Below are 14,752 nucleotides of genomic sequence, written 5' to 3' on the forward strand. Positions count from 1 at the left end.
GAATGAAGATGGTGAAATGCTAAGAGGAGAAAGAAAGAAGACATCACTGCTTAATGCTTTATTGTGCGTCAGTCTTCTCCCAAAAGGGAACACAGCTCAACATGGTGAAAATAGAGCTGTTCCGTCTTCTAAACAGAGCAAAGGGTTACACTGGATGGTCTTTGTGGTCCCTTCCAGCTCTATGATGTACCTTCCTTCCATCTGCTGGGACCTTGCTTGCTCTTTGAAACTTCCCAAAGATTATTGACAGAAGTTCTGAGATTCTCTTGTCCTTGAATGCAGTACATCAGGCCTAAGAGATGTGAATTTATGTAGAGTAACTAGTTATTCCTGTAGCATCTCCGTGCCTATTCTGAGCTTCCAGTGTCATTTGGTCTGTTTTCACTGAACAGAGTATTGCTTTCCTCACAGGAGTAGACTGAGGCAAAGAAGGTGTTGAGCCATTCTCTCTTTTCTCTCTCATGTTAGCATTTCGCCATCTTCACCACACAGTGGCCCTACCATTGCCTTGTCCTTTCTCTTACTTTTGAACATAGCCAAAAACAACCCCCATTTTATTATTATTAATGCTTCTAGCAAGCCTGGGCTCATTCTGAGCCTTCATGTTTTCTGACTACCTCCCTACAAGTCATGACTATATGTTTGCCTCCCTCTTTGGTAATTTCCCCCTTCTTCCATTTCCCCTACTTGTCTCTTCTAAATCTTAGCTCATCTGGAAATTCTTTATGTGTCCATTTTGGTTTCTATGTATAGCATCCAGTGTGTTTGCATCCATCCATAATTCTGAATCTGGTCTGTTAGCGACAATGCTATATAAAGCATCTTGTTTATTCACCTCCTGCTGTTCTACATCCTTCACATAATTCATGTGCTGCCCTGCTTGTTCATCTACCCATGTATTTCTTGGCTGTTTGCAGGAGGCACAAGTCTAGGCATTTGTTTTCTTTTTAATGTTAATTTCATTTTGAAATGCATGTTTGTGTGTGCGTCTTATCAAGTTCTCTAAAGGTTGCTGTTGGAGCCTAATAGTCCCCCCCCCTCCCAAATTGTGTATAGATCAATTCAGGGTTAGTTCACCCCCTCCCTAGTAGGATGAATGTAAGGATGTATGGCTAAAATATGTGTGTGTCTATCTGCAAATTTAGGGACAGTGATGGAAGCTTCTCTCTTCTACTGGTGTCTCCCAGCCTAGGATGCAAGAACAGCTGTAGGGCTGACAGATGTGGCTTTCTCTCTCTGGCCATTAATAGCCCACAATGGTTGCACTTTGCCTTGTTCTAGATCAGTGGTTCCCAACCTGTGGGTCAGGACCCCTTTGGGGGTCAAATGATCCTTTCACAAGGGTCACCTAAGACCATCAGAAAACACATATTTGCATGTAGCAATTAAAATAAATGTATGGTTGGGTGTTACCACAACATGAGGAACTGTATTAAAGGGTCACGACATTAGGAAGTTTGAGAACCACTGTTCTAGATGTTCCTGAATATGGAGGGAAGATGGAGCAGTCTATGCCCCCAGGGTAAGGTCACTTCTTCTTCCTGTGATGTTCAGTAACAGATGGAATGAACCTGGGTGCACCCTTTCAACTCATTGGGGGCTAGAGAGATGGATCTGCATGTTGGACACTAGGTTATGGCTCACCTCTTTCTGCTAGGTAGAAAACATTAACCTCCAAATACAACCATGTGTCACCAAAAGGATACTGGTCAAATGTATACTGGACAGGTGAGGTAGAATTTTGGAATGCAAGGAAGATGCTCTTCCTTCAGGATCTGGAACATCTCACATCATTTCTGACCACTGGCTAAACTGGGTGGAAATAATGACCATTGTATAGGAGTGTAATTCTTCACTAATTCTTCTCAAACGGAAGCAACAAGTCATTTTAACAAATTTCTCCTCACTGTGACAAAGTGTTTAAAAACCACAGAAGTTTTGAAGCCTGTTTGTAAATTTTACACTATTTCTGGGCAAAATTCTCCTGTGGTTGTTCTGCACAGAAAACAGCATTTTGTGTGTAAACATTTTGCTTGTTTGTTTCCTGCACAGAAAATGCCATTTTCTATGCAAATCAAACGTGTTTGAGTTTTGTGCACAATGAGTCCCTAATCACACCAATTTCTTCATAGGAAACAACATTTTTCTGCACAGAAAATCATATTTCTATATGGAAATTTCAGTGCAGAAAATAATATTTCTCTGCAAAAATATTGAAAAATGCAACAGCTAAACATCTGTCAGATTTAAAGTACTTTTTCCCTGTCTTATACTAAATATCTCAGGATGAAGCACAGACAACAGAATAATTTAACAATTTGAAAATAGCGATAAATGATTTAAAACCGTGTGAAACTACATATGCTGTAATGGAGCACATTGTAGTCAGGCCATGATCCCTAGGTTCACAAAAAGTTTTGATCATTTAACTTGGTCCGAAATGAAACTAATCTCAGCATCAGTTGGACTTCCAAGCAAAAGTCATTCCAGAAACAGAGTGGTGCCACAACTGAGATGAACAAATTGGCTTTCCAACTTTATTCTAACTGTATTCTGACTTCTAAATTTCCCCTGGAATTTAATCCAAGGTTTCTCAGTAAAGCTCAACAAGACACTTTCAGTCTCTTTCTCCAATGTGCAGCTGTAGGATTAGCAATGAGTCGTCTTTCAGAGTCAGTTTGTACAAATCCATGGAAAATCTGCTTTCCACAATCCTCTGCAGCATACTGGGGCTTTGTAGATGGCAGACTGAAGTTCCTCAGTGAAGAGGCTCATTTGGGAAAAGCACCCTAAAAATAGGAAATGTTGAAACCCTTCATCTAATAAACTTGTTTGCCAACCACTGGCTTATAGACAAAGAGTTTCAAACTTCGATGTCTCTTGAATGCAAAGGGGAAGGCCTGGATGCATACACACCTCTCATGTTAAGCAATGAAGGAAAAGTTTTGGAGACTATTTCTGGCCCCATTTGCACATCCTCCAGATACTTTATCTTTTAGGGTGCACCAGGTGAAACAGAGTAGAGGCCTTCTTAAACAGAAGAAGGGAAGGCAGAAAAGCAGGGGTAGCTTTTCATCAATTTGTTTGCTTTGGGGCAAAATCTGCAATTGGCTGCTGCCTTTTTGACATTGTCAATGTCAATGTCAAACACATGCTGTCATCCAGTCCTCTGTGCCAGATGTTTCCCTGTCTTGGTGTTTCTGAGAAAGGATTTATTATTAGTTGTTAAAGCCATCCTCTGGCTATTTTGGCTCCATCAGGACCACCATTCTGAGAGTTAACATGACAGAGTAGTGAAGTTAGAAGATTGAAGTTGGCAAAGAGAAGACCATTTGGCACTTGTGGTGCCAGCTTTTCCAGGTGCCTCTGATTAGTCTAATCATACTGTGCTCAGTAACTCCCAGATTAGGAATATCTCTTTGTAAAGCACCTCTTGTTACAGTGTCTGGCCGTTTAGAAAGACTCCTGTTTCAAAGCTATGGCATCCTTGATGAAAAGTGATAGCAAAAAAACCTCAGTAGTGCCAAGCGTGAAGTTAATGTACACCATTGGTTCATTTTCTTGTGCTATCAAGAAATTACAACCGTTTTATGCATTTAACACTAGGTAGCACTGCAGCTACTTTTACACTTTGTCCAGAGTGGTAATCTTGGTTTTCCTCTGGGTTTTTAAAAAATAAAAACATTAGCATATTGAGTTGGCTTCCAGTGCGCCTTGAGCAACTTTGAGTGAAGTCTTATACACTGAAGAGGATTCTAGACAACAAAGTGCTAATATTTTATTTGTGAGCCCTCTCTGGGTCCCACAGCTGGCTGTTGTTACTAAAGCATTGATCAGGCAAAACCTCCCTGTGGGCATAAACACATATTGCTGAACCAGAGCTTGCAAAAATTTACCGTTGGAGCATACAACTCCAACCCAACTTGGCAGTACCTTTCTTAGTAATGGGACAGAATGCTCTAGTGAAGCAAGAGGCTATGACAATGGTAGTGTTGCTACTACTAGTAGGCTCTCTCAAGTCAGACAAGCTTTTTGCTGAATGGCCAGATTAAATGTGCCAAAGAGCTAATGGGGTGTGAATGACACCGGCAGAGCATCTCTCAGAGTTAATGGCAGTGACACTTTAGCTAACTCTTGTTAGTGCTGCATAGAAGAAAGCACTGGGAAACCACTCTGCCTTTTACCTTGAAAGCCTTATGAAGATGGGAGACAGTCCAAAATGAAGCAAGAGTGCTGGAAGATGAGGCTCCCATGTCAAAAGGCACTCGGCCATCTATGAGGAAAGAGCAGTGCCAAGTTACAATAGCTCTGGGTCTAATGTTTTTTGTTGGACATGAGCCAAAAGGGTGTTCAGCTGCAGACATGCTGAGATGTGCAAGGAAAGTCCAGAGCTGCACAAGGCATATTTCAGGAATGTGGAATGTGAGATGCATGGATCAAAGAATCATAGAAATTGTAAAACAAGCAATGGAATGAATAGATATACACACATTTTTGCTAATCACAATTGAAGACCAGCTGGATCTTTGTGGTCTGAAACACCTGCACTGCTCCCTCCTATTACTTCTGCTTAGAAAAAAACAGCAGCAGCAGCCCCTTCCAGAGCTTTATCCTGTGAGTACAGGAAGATTTTGCATGCAGTGCAAAAACAAAAGAATAAACTTCTGTGCCACTTCCAAAATAAGTCATGCTGCCCATGGTGTCATCATATCATTAAACTGGCTACTTGATCCGAAATTGGCTGGATCACGTTGCCATTGAGAATAATTCTTGATGAGCTTGTGTGTAGTGATCCAAAGGAGATAAAAAGGGCAAGAGGACAAGGAGAAATGAGCAGAACCAAAAAGCAAGGGTCTGAAAAACTCTAGTGTACTTTTGGTGGCACCTGAACTCCCTTTTTGGCCCTTATTGTCTGCTCTTGAAAAATGGACTTAGTTCTAATACATGAAATGCATTTGCAAAATAAATGCCTGCCTTAGATAATCTTTTATACATGTTCATAGAGTTTGGACATGATATCCAGTAAAAGCAAAAAATAAATAAATGTCAATACATGTTTTCATCCACATGTGTAATGTTCACAGGAGGAACACATGTTTCCACACTCATGTATTTAACAATGAGTTACAGTATAGAACTGTGCTATTTACATATGATGCATGCTATTTAGCATGCCTCATATGTAAGACTCACAAAAGTGGATGGAAGACTCTTAGTTCCCCCCCCCCCCCAATTGGATGGAAGAAGCTATATAATCAATACAATCTCTTCCTTGAATGACTCTATCCACCTGCAATGTAGCTTTCATCTTTTCCTACTGCCTTTCACTTTACCATGCATTATCATCTTTTCTAATGAGACATGTGGTCTCATAATATTTCCAAAGTACAATAGTCTTTTTAAAATCCTTTTTGGCTTCTAGGGAGAGTTTAGGAATGGTTTGCCCTCAAATCCATTTATCTATTTTTTTCTTGCTATCCATAGAAATCTCCATCACCACATTTCAAAAAAAAAAATTCTTCCATTCCTGTTCAGCTTTAACAGCCATGCATAGAAATCAGAAATATGAATGATTCTGACTTTGGTATTCAATTACATTCCTTTACACTTGAAGATCTTCCTTCATGGCTGTCCTTCCAAGTCCTAGTCATCTTCTTATTTCCTCACTACATTTTGTTGTGTACACTTTTCCCCACTACATCTTTATTTCTTCACCACATATACATTTTGATTTATGATTGAGGCAAGCTTTAGAAAATTTAAACTACTCTGATATCTTTAGTTATGTAAATAATCTGTTTTCATCATTTCTCCATGCTTTTGTTTTCCTTCTTGACTTTCTCCAATACTTGCACCAAGTCCTTCTTACTTTCTGCTAGTAATATGGTGTCATCTTTAATTGTTGCTGGTCCCCCCTGTTTTCATGCATCTGTCCTATAAATCTAATACCATTTTCCAAATAATAATGTTCTGTGTATAAAACTGAACAGTTAGGGTTTTACAATTCAGCCTTGCCTGACTTGTCTTGCCTATGCCTTGTGTTTCTCTATATTCTCTAATGACAATGTCCTCTTGTTCTGAGTATACTCAGTCACACATCTGGCCAACCAGAGGTTTTGGTACACTCTTTTCTTTTTAAACAGTCCATAATTTTTATGATCTAGATTCTAGATCCTCAAAAGCTTTGCTGTGCTGGGTAAAACACAAGCTGATTTTCTTGTGAATGCTTTAGTATCCTCCATTAGCCAATATATGCTTTCGGTATACTCACTTGTGCTTGTTTCTTGTTTGAACTCAGCTTGGACACCTGGCATTTATTCCTGCATGCATCGTAAAAGCATTTGCTATAAAATCTTGAGCAGCACTTTCCCTGTATGAAAGCACAGTGCAATAGTCCCATGGCTACTAGAACCTCTGGTGTCTCCTTTCCTAGTGACTGAAATATATATTGAGACTTTCCAACCTGTGGGCCATTGTTGTGATTTTCATGTTTGTAGGTTGATTTTTTTTCCATTAGAATTTGAGTGGATTCCATTTCTATAGCTTTAAATAACTGTAGTGCTATTGTGGATGGGAAGTGAAAAAACAGAAAGGAGGTGAAATGGGGTAAGGGAGAAGGGAAGAAAAATGGAGAAGAGGAGAGGGATGTAGTATGGTTGGTGAGAACATAGATAGTTAGGTGGAGGGAGTAGTGAACATGGCCTTCTGTGTAACAAGCGACATCATTTCACCTGTCCGTCCTGTCTCTGCACCTCCAGCCACTACCTTATCATTGTTTAGATACTAACACAATGTCTAACCTCAGGCCACTCTAAGCTGTTTGTCTTCACCAGCAAAAGCCTTCCCATATTCATGCTTTCCCTCTGCTTCATGATTACCAGAAATCCCATCAGCCAATGGCGGGCAATGGAAGAAAGGATGTTCTCTTTGCCCAACATGCTTGCTCATTTTCAAAGTCCAGTTTTCATTATGGTTTGGACAGCTTTGAGCCTTTTATTTTTCAGACTTGATTTTAAGAAGATATTGAACCTTAAAAGCCAAACTAGACGTGATGTGGGGAGCTAAATTATTCAGTCAACATGGCTGTGAGTGGTGCTGAGTGGATTCAGATCAGGTCTATAGCATCCGTGTTGGCTTTTTGATGAATTACCTCCTCCATCTAAGCCCTCCTCCCTATTTTCTTAGCCCCAGATTCATGTATTCTTTGTAAAAATAAAATAAAATAATACAGGAGCTCTGATCATGGATTCCTACACCATCTCATCTAGTTTGAACATTTTAGTAACACTATGAACTAATATTTTCAAGTGCCACCTATATTGGTGATAGAGCAATCATCTATTTTTAGTCCACACTCCAACGCCTTTTGAGATTCACTTATATCCAAGTTGGGAAAAGCTTTATTCCCTATATGTTTTGGTCTTTAAATTCTTTCAGCCCCAATCAGCATAACCAATAATAAGGAACTCTTGGGCTTAGAAGTCAAAAGTATCTGGAGGACAAGAAGTCTCATCCTCTGGTAGATTTACCCCACACCCCAGATTGCTTATTCTAAACCCCAGATTACTGTGGTCCTGTCTCACAGACAGATCATGTAATGTAAACTTAGCATGTGCCATTTTGGTTTCTGAGCAATATAAAATAAAACTGAGTTTTAGGGCTAGGAACCTTATGATGAATTTTAAGGGTAATTGTTAGCCAAGCATGAAATAATGAGACCAGACAATGTCAAATGGGTTAAACAAGGGCCATCTTTCTTGACTTAGAACCTAATTAAATTGGGGCTGAGCAAACAAAAGTGTGGGGTGGGAGAAACCTGGTGTTGGTCCAGCTAAAGCCCAAATGTCCACCTATGACACATCCCCAACCAGCCTTTGGGTGAAACACCAGACCCCCAAGTCCTTGGTCCCATGCCCCATGGAGATACCACCATTGTCCAACCTTTCACCACAATGGGGTACCAAGCTGTACACTGATCTGATATCTTCTCCCCTGCTACCCGCCAATGGAAAGTTATTTACCAACACCACCATATGCCAGTTGTCAAAGTCCCAACAGATACAGTATGTATTGAGGAGTGGTGGTGCTAAATGGGGGGGGGGGGGTTCCTACCCAGCCCCAAATTGACCAGCAAAGCTTACACTACACTGAGAGTAGGTGGATAGGTTGCCCAAAATGACCAGGAAGAACATGTGAGGGAGCAGCCAGCTCTTAAATAGAGTCACTTGGTGCCCCCTACAGATGACACCACTTGACCCCATGGGCCAAGCACACAGCATACTGGTGTCCATCATGGAGGCCAACAAAAAGCCCCCTCATCCACAGCAGTGGTCACTGCATGGCTTGGGGATGACATATATGATGAGTCTTATAACATCTGTACAAGGAAAATTGGTATAGCATCCATTTGTGTTAGTCATTTTTATCCTAATGAAAGGAAAGATTAAAATTATGAGACAGACCATTAAAAATAGTGCAAATACAGTATCACAACAAGCATGAAAATGAATCCTGTCTGAGAAAGGCTTTAAAGATTTTGTGGAGGAAAAAGGGTTTGTCCCACCCCTGTTGCATTTGTCATATGATTCAAAATTCAGCCCCAGTAGATGTTCCTTTGGCCAGAGGTTAGGATAGGAGGAGAGCTGTTAAACAACAAGTTACAGAGGTGAAAATATAAAATGTTTTAAAATGAGGTTTTGTGCAAGGCATTTTAGGATAAGAAGAAGCCTCAGATGGCCCTAACTGACAAATACCACACCGTTTGGTAGTGAGGACACCGTTTGCCATGACTCTGCTGACCACACCTGATGCATAAGTAGGCATGTTATCACAAACCACTGTGTGGCAAAAGGGTATGTTATAAACTGCTTCTATTAATAAATGAGTGAACAAAGAAAGATTTCAGACAGAAAAGCTCTAGCCAATAGTAATTTTTATCAACCTGAACCAAAGGCCTCTGGGTACATCTTAAAGCAAGGGTTTTTATCCTTTGCCCCCCTCTAATGTTTTTCAGCTCCCAGAAGCCCTGCTCAGCATTGTCAGTGGTAAGGGATCATGGAATGCATAGTCCAAAGCATCAGAAGGGACAATGGTTCCAAAATCCTGGTTTAAAAACATTACTACCCTTGGGAACATTATTGTGGTGAAGGTGTGGGATATATATGATAGACAAAGTTTCAGTATATCAATGCTAAAGCTAAGCATTTCTGAGGCTCCTTGGTGCCTACAATCCCAACTGCTCAAGGACTTCTGTATTAATTGCTCTGAGACCCATTATAAAGGGAAAAATGAAATTAGAAAAGAAATAAACACAAATTTGCCATCTCTTCTTTAATAAGTGACTGCAACATGTTCTGCAATGCAACATTTTCTTTTCTTTTAATCTGGGTGCAGGACAAATAGGAGTCTAGAAGGCAGCAGAAATATAACCCAACTGCAGCCAGTTGGAAGATTTTATCCCTTTCAGTTATTTCAATATATATATTTATATATATCTGTGTTACTATCTCACTGTTCTTTTCTAGTTTGGAACTTTGTTTTGTGGGGTTACTTTATTTTTCCCCTTTTTCCTCCCTTCTCCCCTCTCTTCTTTCCCCAACTCCTTCATCCCTTTTCCCCGCTTTAGGTTTCAGAGAAATTATGTTGAATCCAATAACCCTTCCTGGACATTCTAATCCTCTTAACCATCATGGCATTTATGTTGAGGATGTCAGTGTTTATTTCAGCAAAGGACGTCATGGCTTTTAAAACAAAACAAAACAAAAAAACACCCATAAACAACAATGCAAAAACAAAAACAAAAAAAGGCGAAAGATACAAAAAATATTTCAAACCGAAAACCTCCTGGAAAGGTTTTTTTGTCCTTACATGAATTTTGTTTGCTGTGCCCTCTGAGAATCACAGGACACAGTGGGAGAGCGTGGTCTGTAATGTGGATCAATGCTACCAACCTGTGGGACTGGACCACAGTCTACGCCATGTTGGAAAGACCAAGGGGTTATTAATATTATTATTATTCCTGTCACCAGATCACAGGGTTGTTCTTCTCCTCTGTTGGCCACTATGTTCTTTTCCTCCATTGGTCATGGTGTTCCTGCAAGGCACAACAAGAACAAAGCAGAGCAACGATCTTTTTTAAAACAAACACCCCAAAGTATAAGGAGATGGAACCTCGATGGAGTCATCCTAAAGTTACACATTGCTTTTTTAAAGAAAACCCCCAAATCAATCAACCCAAGTCCAGCAACTTTGGTTGTGGTCCTCCCCACTTGGAGTCCTTGCGACATCACCAGATTCTGTTAAGGCCACCTGCTATCAGCCATGGTGGCCAGGTCATGGGAAATGCCCCAAAGCAGGAGGAGATGGGGAGTACAATACAGAAGATGCGTTAACAGAATGAAGATCCTTGGTAAGAACAAAGGCAGCCCCTCTGCACTCCACTTGTCCTCCACCCCTCCATCTGCCTAGTCCCAAGGTGTTACACAGAAATGATGCTCAAAGCAACAACGAGAAGGTTCCACTATTCTACCCCATGGAAAAGCTGTCAGTGGCTTTGTTTAAGATACAAAATGTCCTAAGAGGATTTTTCTGTTTGTGTGTGCTTGTGTGTTTTGTGTGTTAGAGCCTCTCTTCAGCTATCTCAGTGTTCCATTTTTGTACACCAGCCTCTTCCCTGCTGCTTGTAAAATGGCTTTATCTGGGGACGGGAGGTGTGGGGTGGAGGTGGAGGTGGGGTTTCCTGGCCTTCACACCAGGATTGTGGAGGAGTACAATTGCCTGTCATTGATATGCCAACAGGTCTAAAACAAAAGAGAGAAGTGTGGATGGCACAGAAGGGTCTTTCCATCCCAAATTTGCCAACCAACAGTACGGTGCCTTCCTATCTCCCCTTCCAATTCCATCATCTTCAATTTGTCACCATGTTAAATATGTATTATAATTCAGTCATGCACACCGAATGTTTGACTCAAGGCATACAGACCAAGTAAGGGGGTCAGAAAAAGAATTCCATTGCTTATTCTCTGACATAAACACAAATATTGATTCTAGACTGGGATCAATATTTATATATCTAAATATATTCTTTTCTTCTTCCTCTCATCTCACTTACATCCTGAAACCTTTCCAGTGGTGCAGAGTGGGGGGGTATGCACACTTTGATTTCAACCCTCAAGTAGTGGTTTGCTTCGGATGAGAATTTTTAGTCTGGAATGGCCAATATTATATATTGTCCCTCTCCCACCCCTGAAGGATTCAGGCTAGACATGCTTATGGAAAGCAGTGCTTCTCATACCAACATATGTTAAAGTTTCTGACAAGTAAGAGAAAACTATGCAGTCTACTCTCCAATCCATCACTGGTGGAGCCATGAACTTCATAAAATGTTCCCACCAAGCTGTATAATTTTGATAACTGCTTAGTTGAATAGTTACTTCTTTGGGCTGGGGGAGAGTGAAGCCTGAGATACCAGAACTAAATAATTTTAAAACTAAGACATTGCAAAGGCATTTTACCTTTAAAGGTGTCATTGAAGATCCCAAGAAACTGTTTGAATAGACTACAAGTTTCTGAAGAGGATCTGACTAAAAACCATCTAGCGTGTTATTTCTTCTTTTGCCAGTTTGCTCGGATAACCTGGTGAACTGTAGTATCAATGCAAAAATAAATAAATACCAGCAGAAAAGGAGACACATACACACTTGCCTCATTCTCAAGACCAAAAAAGACTGACTTAGTTGGAATCGAATAAGAACTGACAACCAAAACATTAGCCAAAATGTAATTTTGAAAGTTTCTTTGTCGAGAAAACGCTGGGAAGCAAACGTAGGTGGGCCTCATCTCTACCTTGGATTACATACAGCCATTTGTCTTGCTTGTGTTTTTTCCCCAAACCATATTGAAGATCAGTTCAAAGCTGAGTGCCCTGTCATATTATCAACATAGTTTATAGCTCTCCCCACTGTGACAAATTTCAGCCACTGTTTCCCAGCCTTTGGACAACTGTGAAATAGTTTTTTTAAAATTAAGATTTTTGGAAGCACACTTTGCTCCTATAGCCCTCCCCGGGGTCTTTTAGAGTGGTTGAAGGCAAAAACTTTTTGGCCTAGTGTGATAGTGGTGCCCAATACCTTTTAATGTGTAGTGGGTATGCAAAGTCATTTCACAACTGATTGTGCACCTAGTTGCAAAACCTCTTCCACAACCAGTTGTGTAACCAGGGTTATATCTCTACTTTGCACAGCCATTCGTGCAAAGCTGAAATCCAGGGCGATGACACTAGTGCAGATTTTCACTCATCTTTAGTTAAGATGGATTTAAGACTGTGCATAAGAGCCCATAGCTACTGTTCCTGTGTGAGTCAGTTTTCTGAGCGTGCGTTTATGATTGGATGGAATAGGCCAAGAATGGTATATCATGCAGAGAGTCTACACGCAGCCTTCTGCAAAGGTAGTTATTTCTACTCTAGCCTTATAATAGCCCTAAGATCTTAGCATGTTTAGTAAACATAGAAAGAGTGATATGAGCCAGCCTGCAGCACTCCATCCCCAGTTATATCACTCTCCTTACATGGAGAATTCAATAGAAGAGCCTCCCCTATTTGTCAGTACTCTCCACACAATGGAAGACTCTGACAGGTGAGGGCCCCAATTGTGTGGAGAGCCTCTATGCAAAAGGGGTACTCTCCTGTTCAGAGTTGTTATTCCCCATATGACAAACTGGGATAGTGGCAGTGGGGCTAGCATACATGCATTTTCATATGCTGGTATTCAGATAAAGGAAAGCATTGGGCTTGTGTTTCTGCATCTGGATTTTCCAGTTGCCCTAAGACAGAAAGGTGACAGATGTTTCCAAATCACACAGGGGAAGCAGATTGCTCTAACTCCATCTTTCCCCAACGAATCACACAGAGAATCAGAAAACAACCTTTTTTATGGATGATTTACACAAGCCTTGAATTATTTGGTTTATTTCACACAGCACACAAGCAGTCCTGTCACAACACACAGTACGGGAAGAACTAACATGAGCAACTAGAAAGTATCCGGTAGTTTTTTAATGCAAAATGTGGGTGGGGTGGGGAGGGAATGGGAAACTAGGCCTTGGGCACTTGCAATTGGTGGCTTTAAGCTGTGAGTCTTAAGAAACAACAACAACAAAAAAGTGTTTCCAATTATGATTATTGTAAATCATTACCTCATTTCCCACCAAGACTCCTGCATCCCCAGTCATTTCTTTCCCTCTTGCCATGTCTATCATTTTGTGCTATGAAAATCAGAACATCCCCTTTCACAGAGACTCTAGGGGTCTTTGATGTCTAGTTTCTTAATAAACACTTTATTTTCTAATTAAACTGCTGCACTGAGTCTTTTCTTTTCAAGGAAAAAGAATCAATAAAATTCCCAGGGATGTGTCTTTTACTTTTGCTGTTGCAGAGTCCAAATAGCCTGCGAGAAACTGAATTCTTTGCCGGAAGGTGCCAACTACTCAACCTTTGCACTGGTTGACTACTTGCTCATTGTGGGAGGGGATGCATCACTTTTGCATATATTAATCAGACTGTGAGCTAAAGTACCATGCATTTTAAATTATGGGTTAAGAGGGTGAAGCTCGTGGTAACCATTCAGCAGTTGATATGACAGCTTGTCCAAGACTATGGAGACCTTGGTATCTGTTTCTTTATATTGTAGAAATTGGGACCGTTTCTTTATGTTGTGGAAACCTTATACCAGTATTTTTCTGGCTTCACACTACAGCTTGATAAACCTTCTGATATATTGTTCTGTTTTGCGGGAGACTGGTCATTTTGCTGTACGGTGCAGCCTTTGATGAAATAGACAAAATGTGGTTTTGGCATTCTAGCAAAAAGGCTGTTGAAAAGTTGGTGCATGTGTGCAAGAGAGAGAGAGAGAGAAATGAAACTTTTAACTGAAGAGTTCAGTCTGTGGTGGTTTTCCATACATACAGTGCTCAGTAACCTGCATCACACACACAAAACATAACACTGCACACATAGTTAAAGAGTTTGTAATTGGGAACAAAATCTTCATTTATTTCATTTCCGCTTGCAAGAGTGGTCTTTTTTTCACATTTTGTCCACATTGGAGTCTAATCTGTCTTGCAGAAATAATGCAGTTTGACAGCACTTTAACTTCCATGGCTCCATCCTACAGAATCTTGGGATTTGCTTTTTTGTACGATATTTTGCCTTCTCTATCAGAAAGCTCTGGCGACACCACAAACTACAAATCCCAGAATTCCATAGCACTGAGCCATGGCAGTCAAAGTGGTGTCAAACTGCACTATTTCTGCAGCGTGGTTTAGACTTAGGAGAGTTTTTTGTGCATTTTTCAGTGATTTAAAAAATAATTGGGACTTCTTAAACAACATTTCTTGAAGAGTTTTTCTGTCTGTGTAAGAAATGTTAACCAAGATCCTCCACTGGGCTGCATAGTGTAGAGTTGTGCATTAATTGTGCCAGGGACTCCTTGGTTAAATGGCAACATTGCACAAATGGACCAAGATAGCAAAGGTCCCAATGAGCACACACATCCCAATGAGCATGCCCAAACATGCGTAATATGTATCCATGCACAACTGCACCATATGTGTAATTGTGTAATTTAGGAGTGTATTTCCTAAAATCTAGACAGGATCACAACTGATTGTCAGAGGAAAGGTTGGTGTTGATCAATGTACACTCTCTATCTTGTGCTTCTTGATGCCCAGCTCGCCTATATATTTCAGTAAATTC

The 14,752-nt window shown here is 40.5% G+C and overlaps 1 protein-coding gene across 3 annotated transcripts in view; it reads left to right on the forward strand.

Annotated features, from left to right (window-relative positions):
* LOC149307419 (NT-3 growth factor receptor) overlaps window positions 1-14,752 on the forward strand; it is a 366,336-nt gene that overhangs the window by 269,784 nt on the left and 81,800 nt on the right. The window contains exon 13 of one of the 3 annotated variants that reach the window (XM_089539131.1): window positions 9,626-13,345. The exons of the other annotated variants lie outside the window; for them this stretch is intronic. Within the exon in view, the coding sequence (XP_089395257.1) occupies window positions 9,626-9,747 (122 nt within the window). The 3' untranslated portion in view covers window positions 9,748-13,345. Of the gene's footprint in view, window positions 1-9,625; window positions 13,346-14,752 lie in introns of those variants that run through there. 3 annotated transcript variants of the gene reach the window in all.

The sequence above is a fragment of the Sceloporus occidentalis genome, unplaced genomic scaffold (assembly GCF_023333645.1).
Source record: "Sceloporus occidentalis isolate IW3139 unplaced genomic scaffold, rSceOcc1.0.p SCAF_9, whole genome shotgun sequence".
Classification (NCBI taxonomy): Eukaryota; Metazoa; Chordata; class Lepidosauria; order Squamata; family Phrynosomatidae; genus Sceloporus; species Sceloporus occidentalis.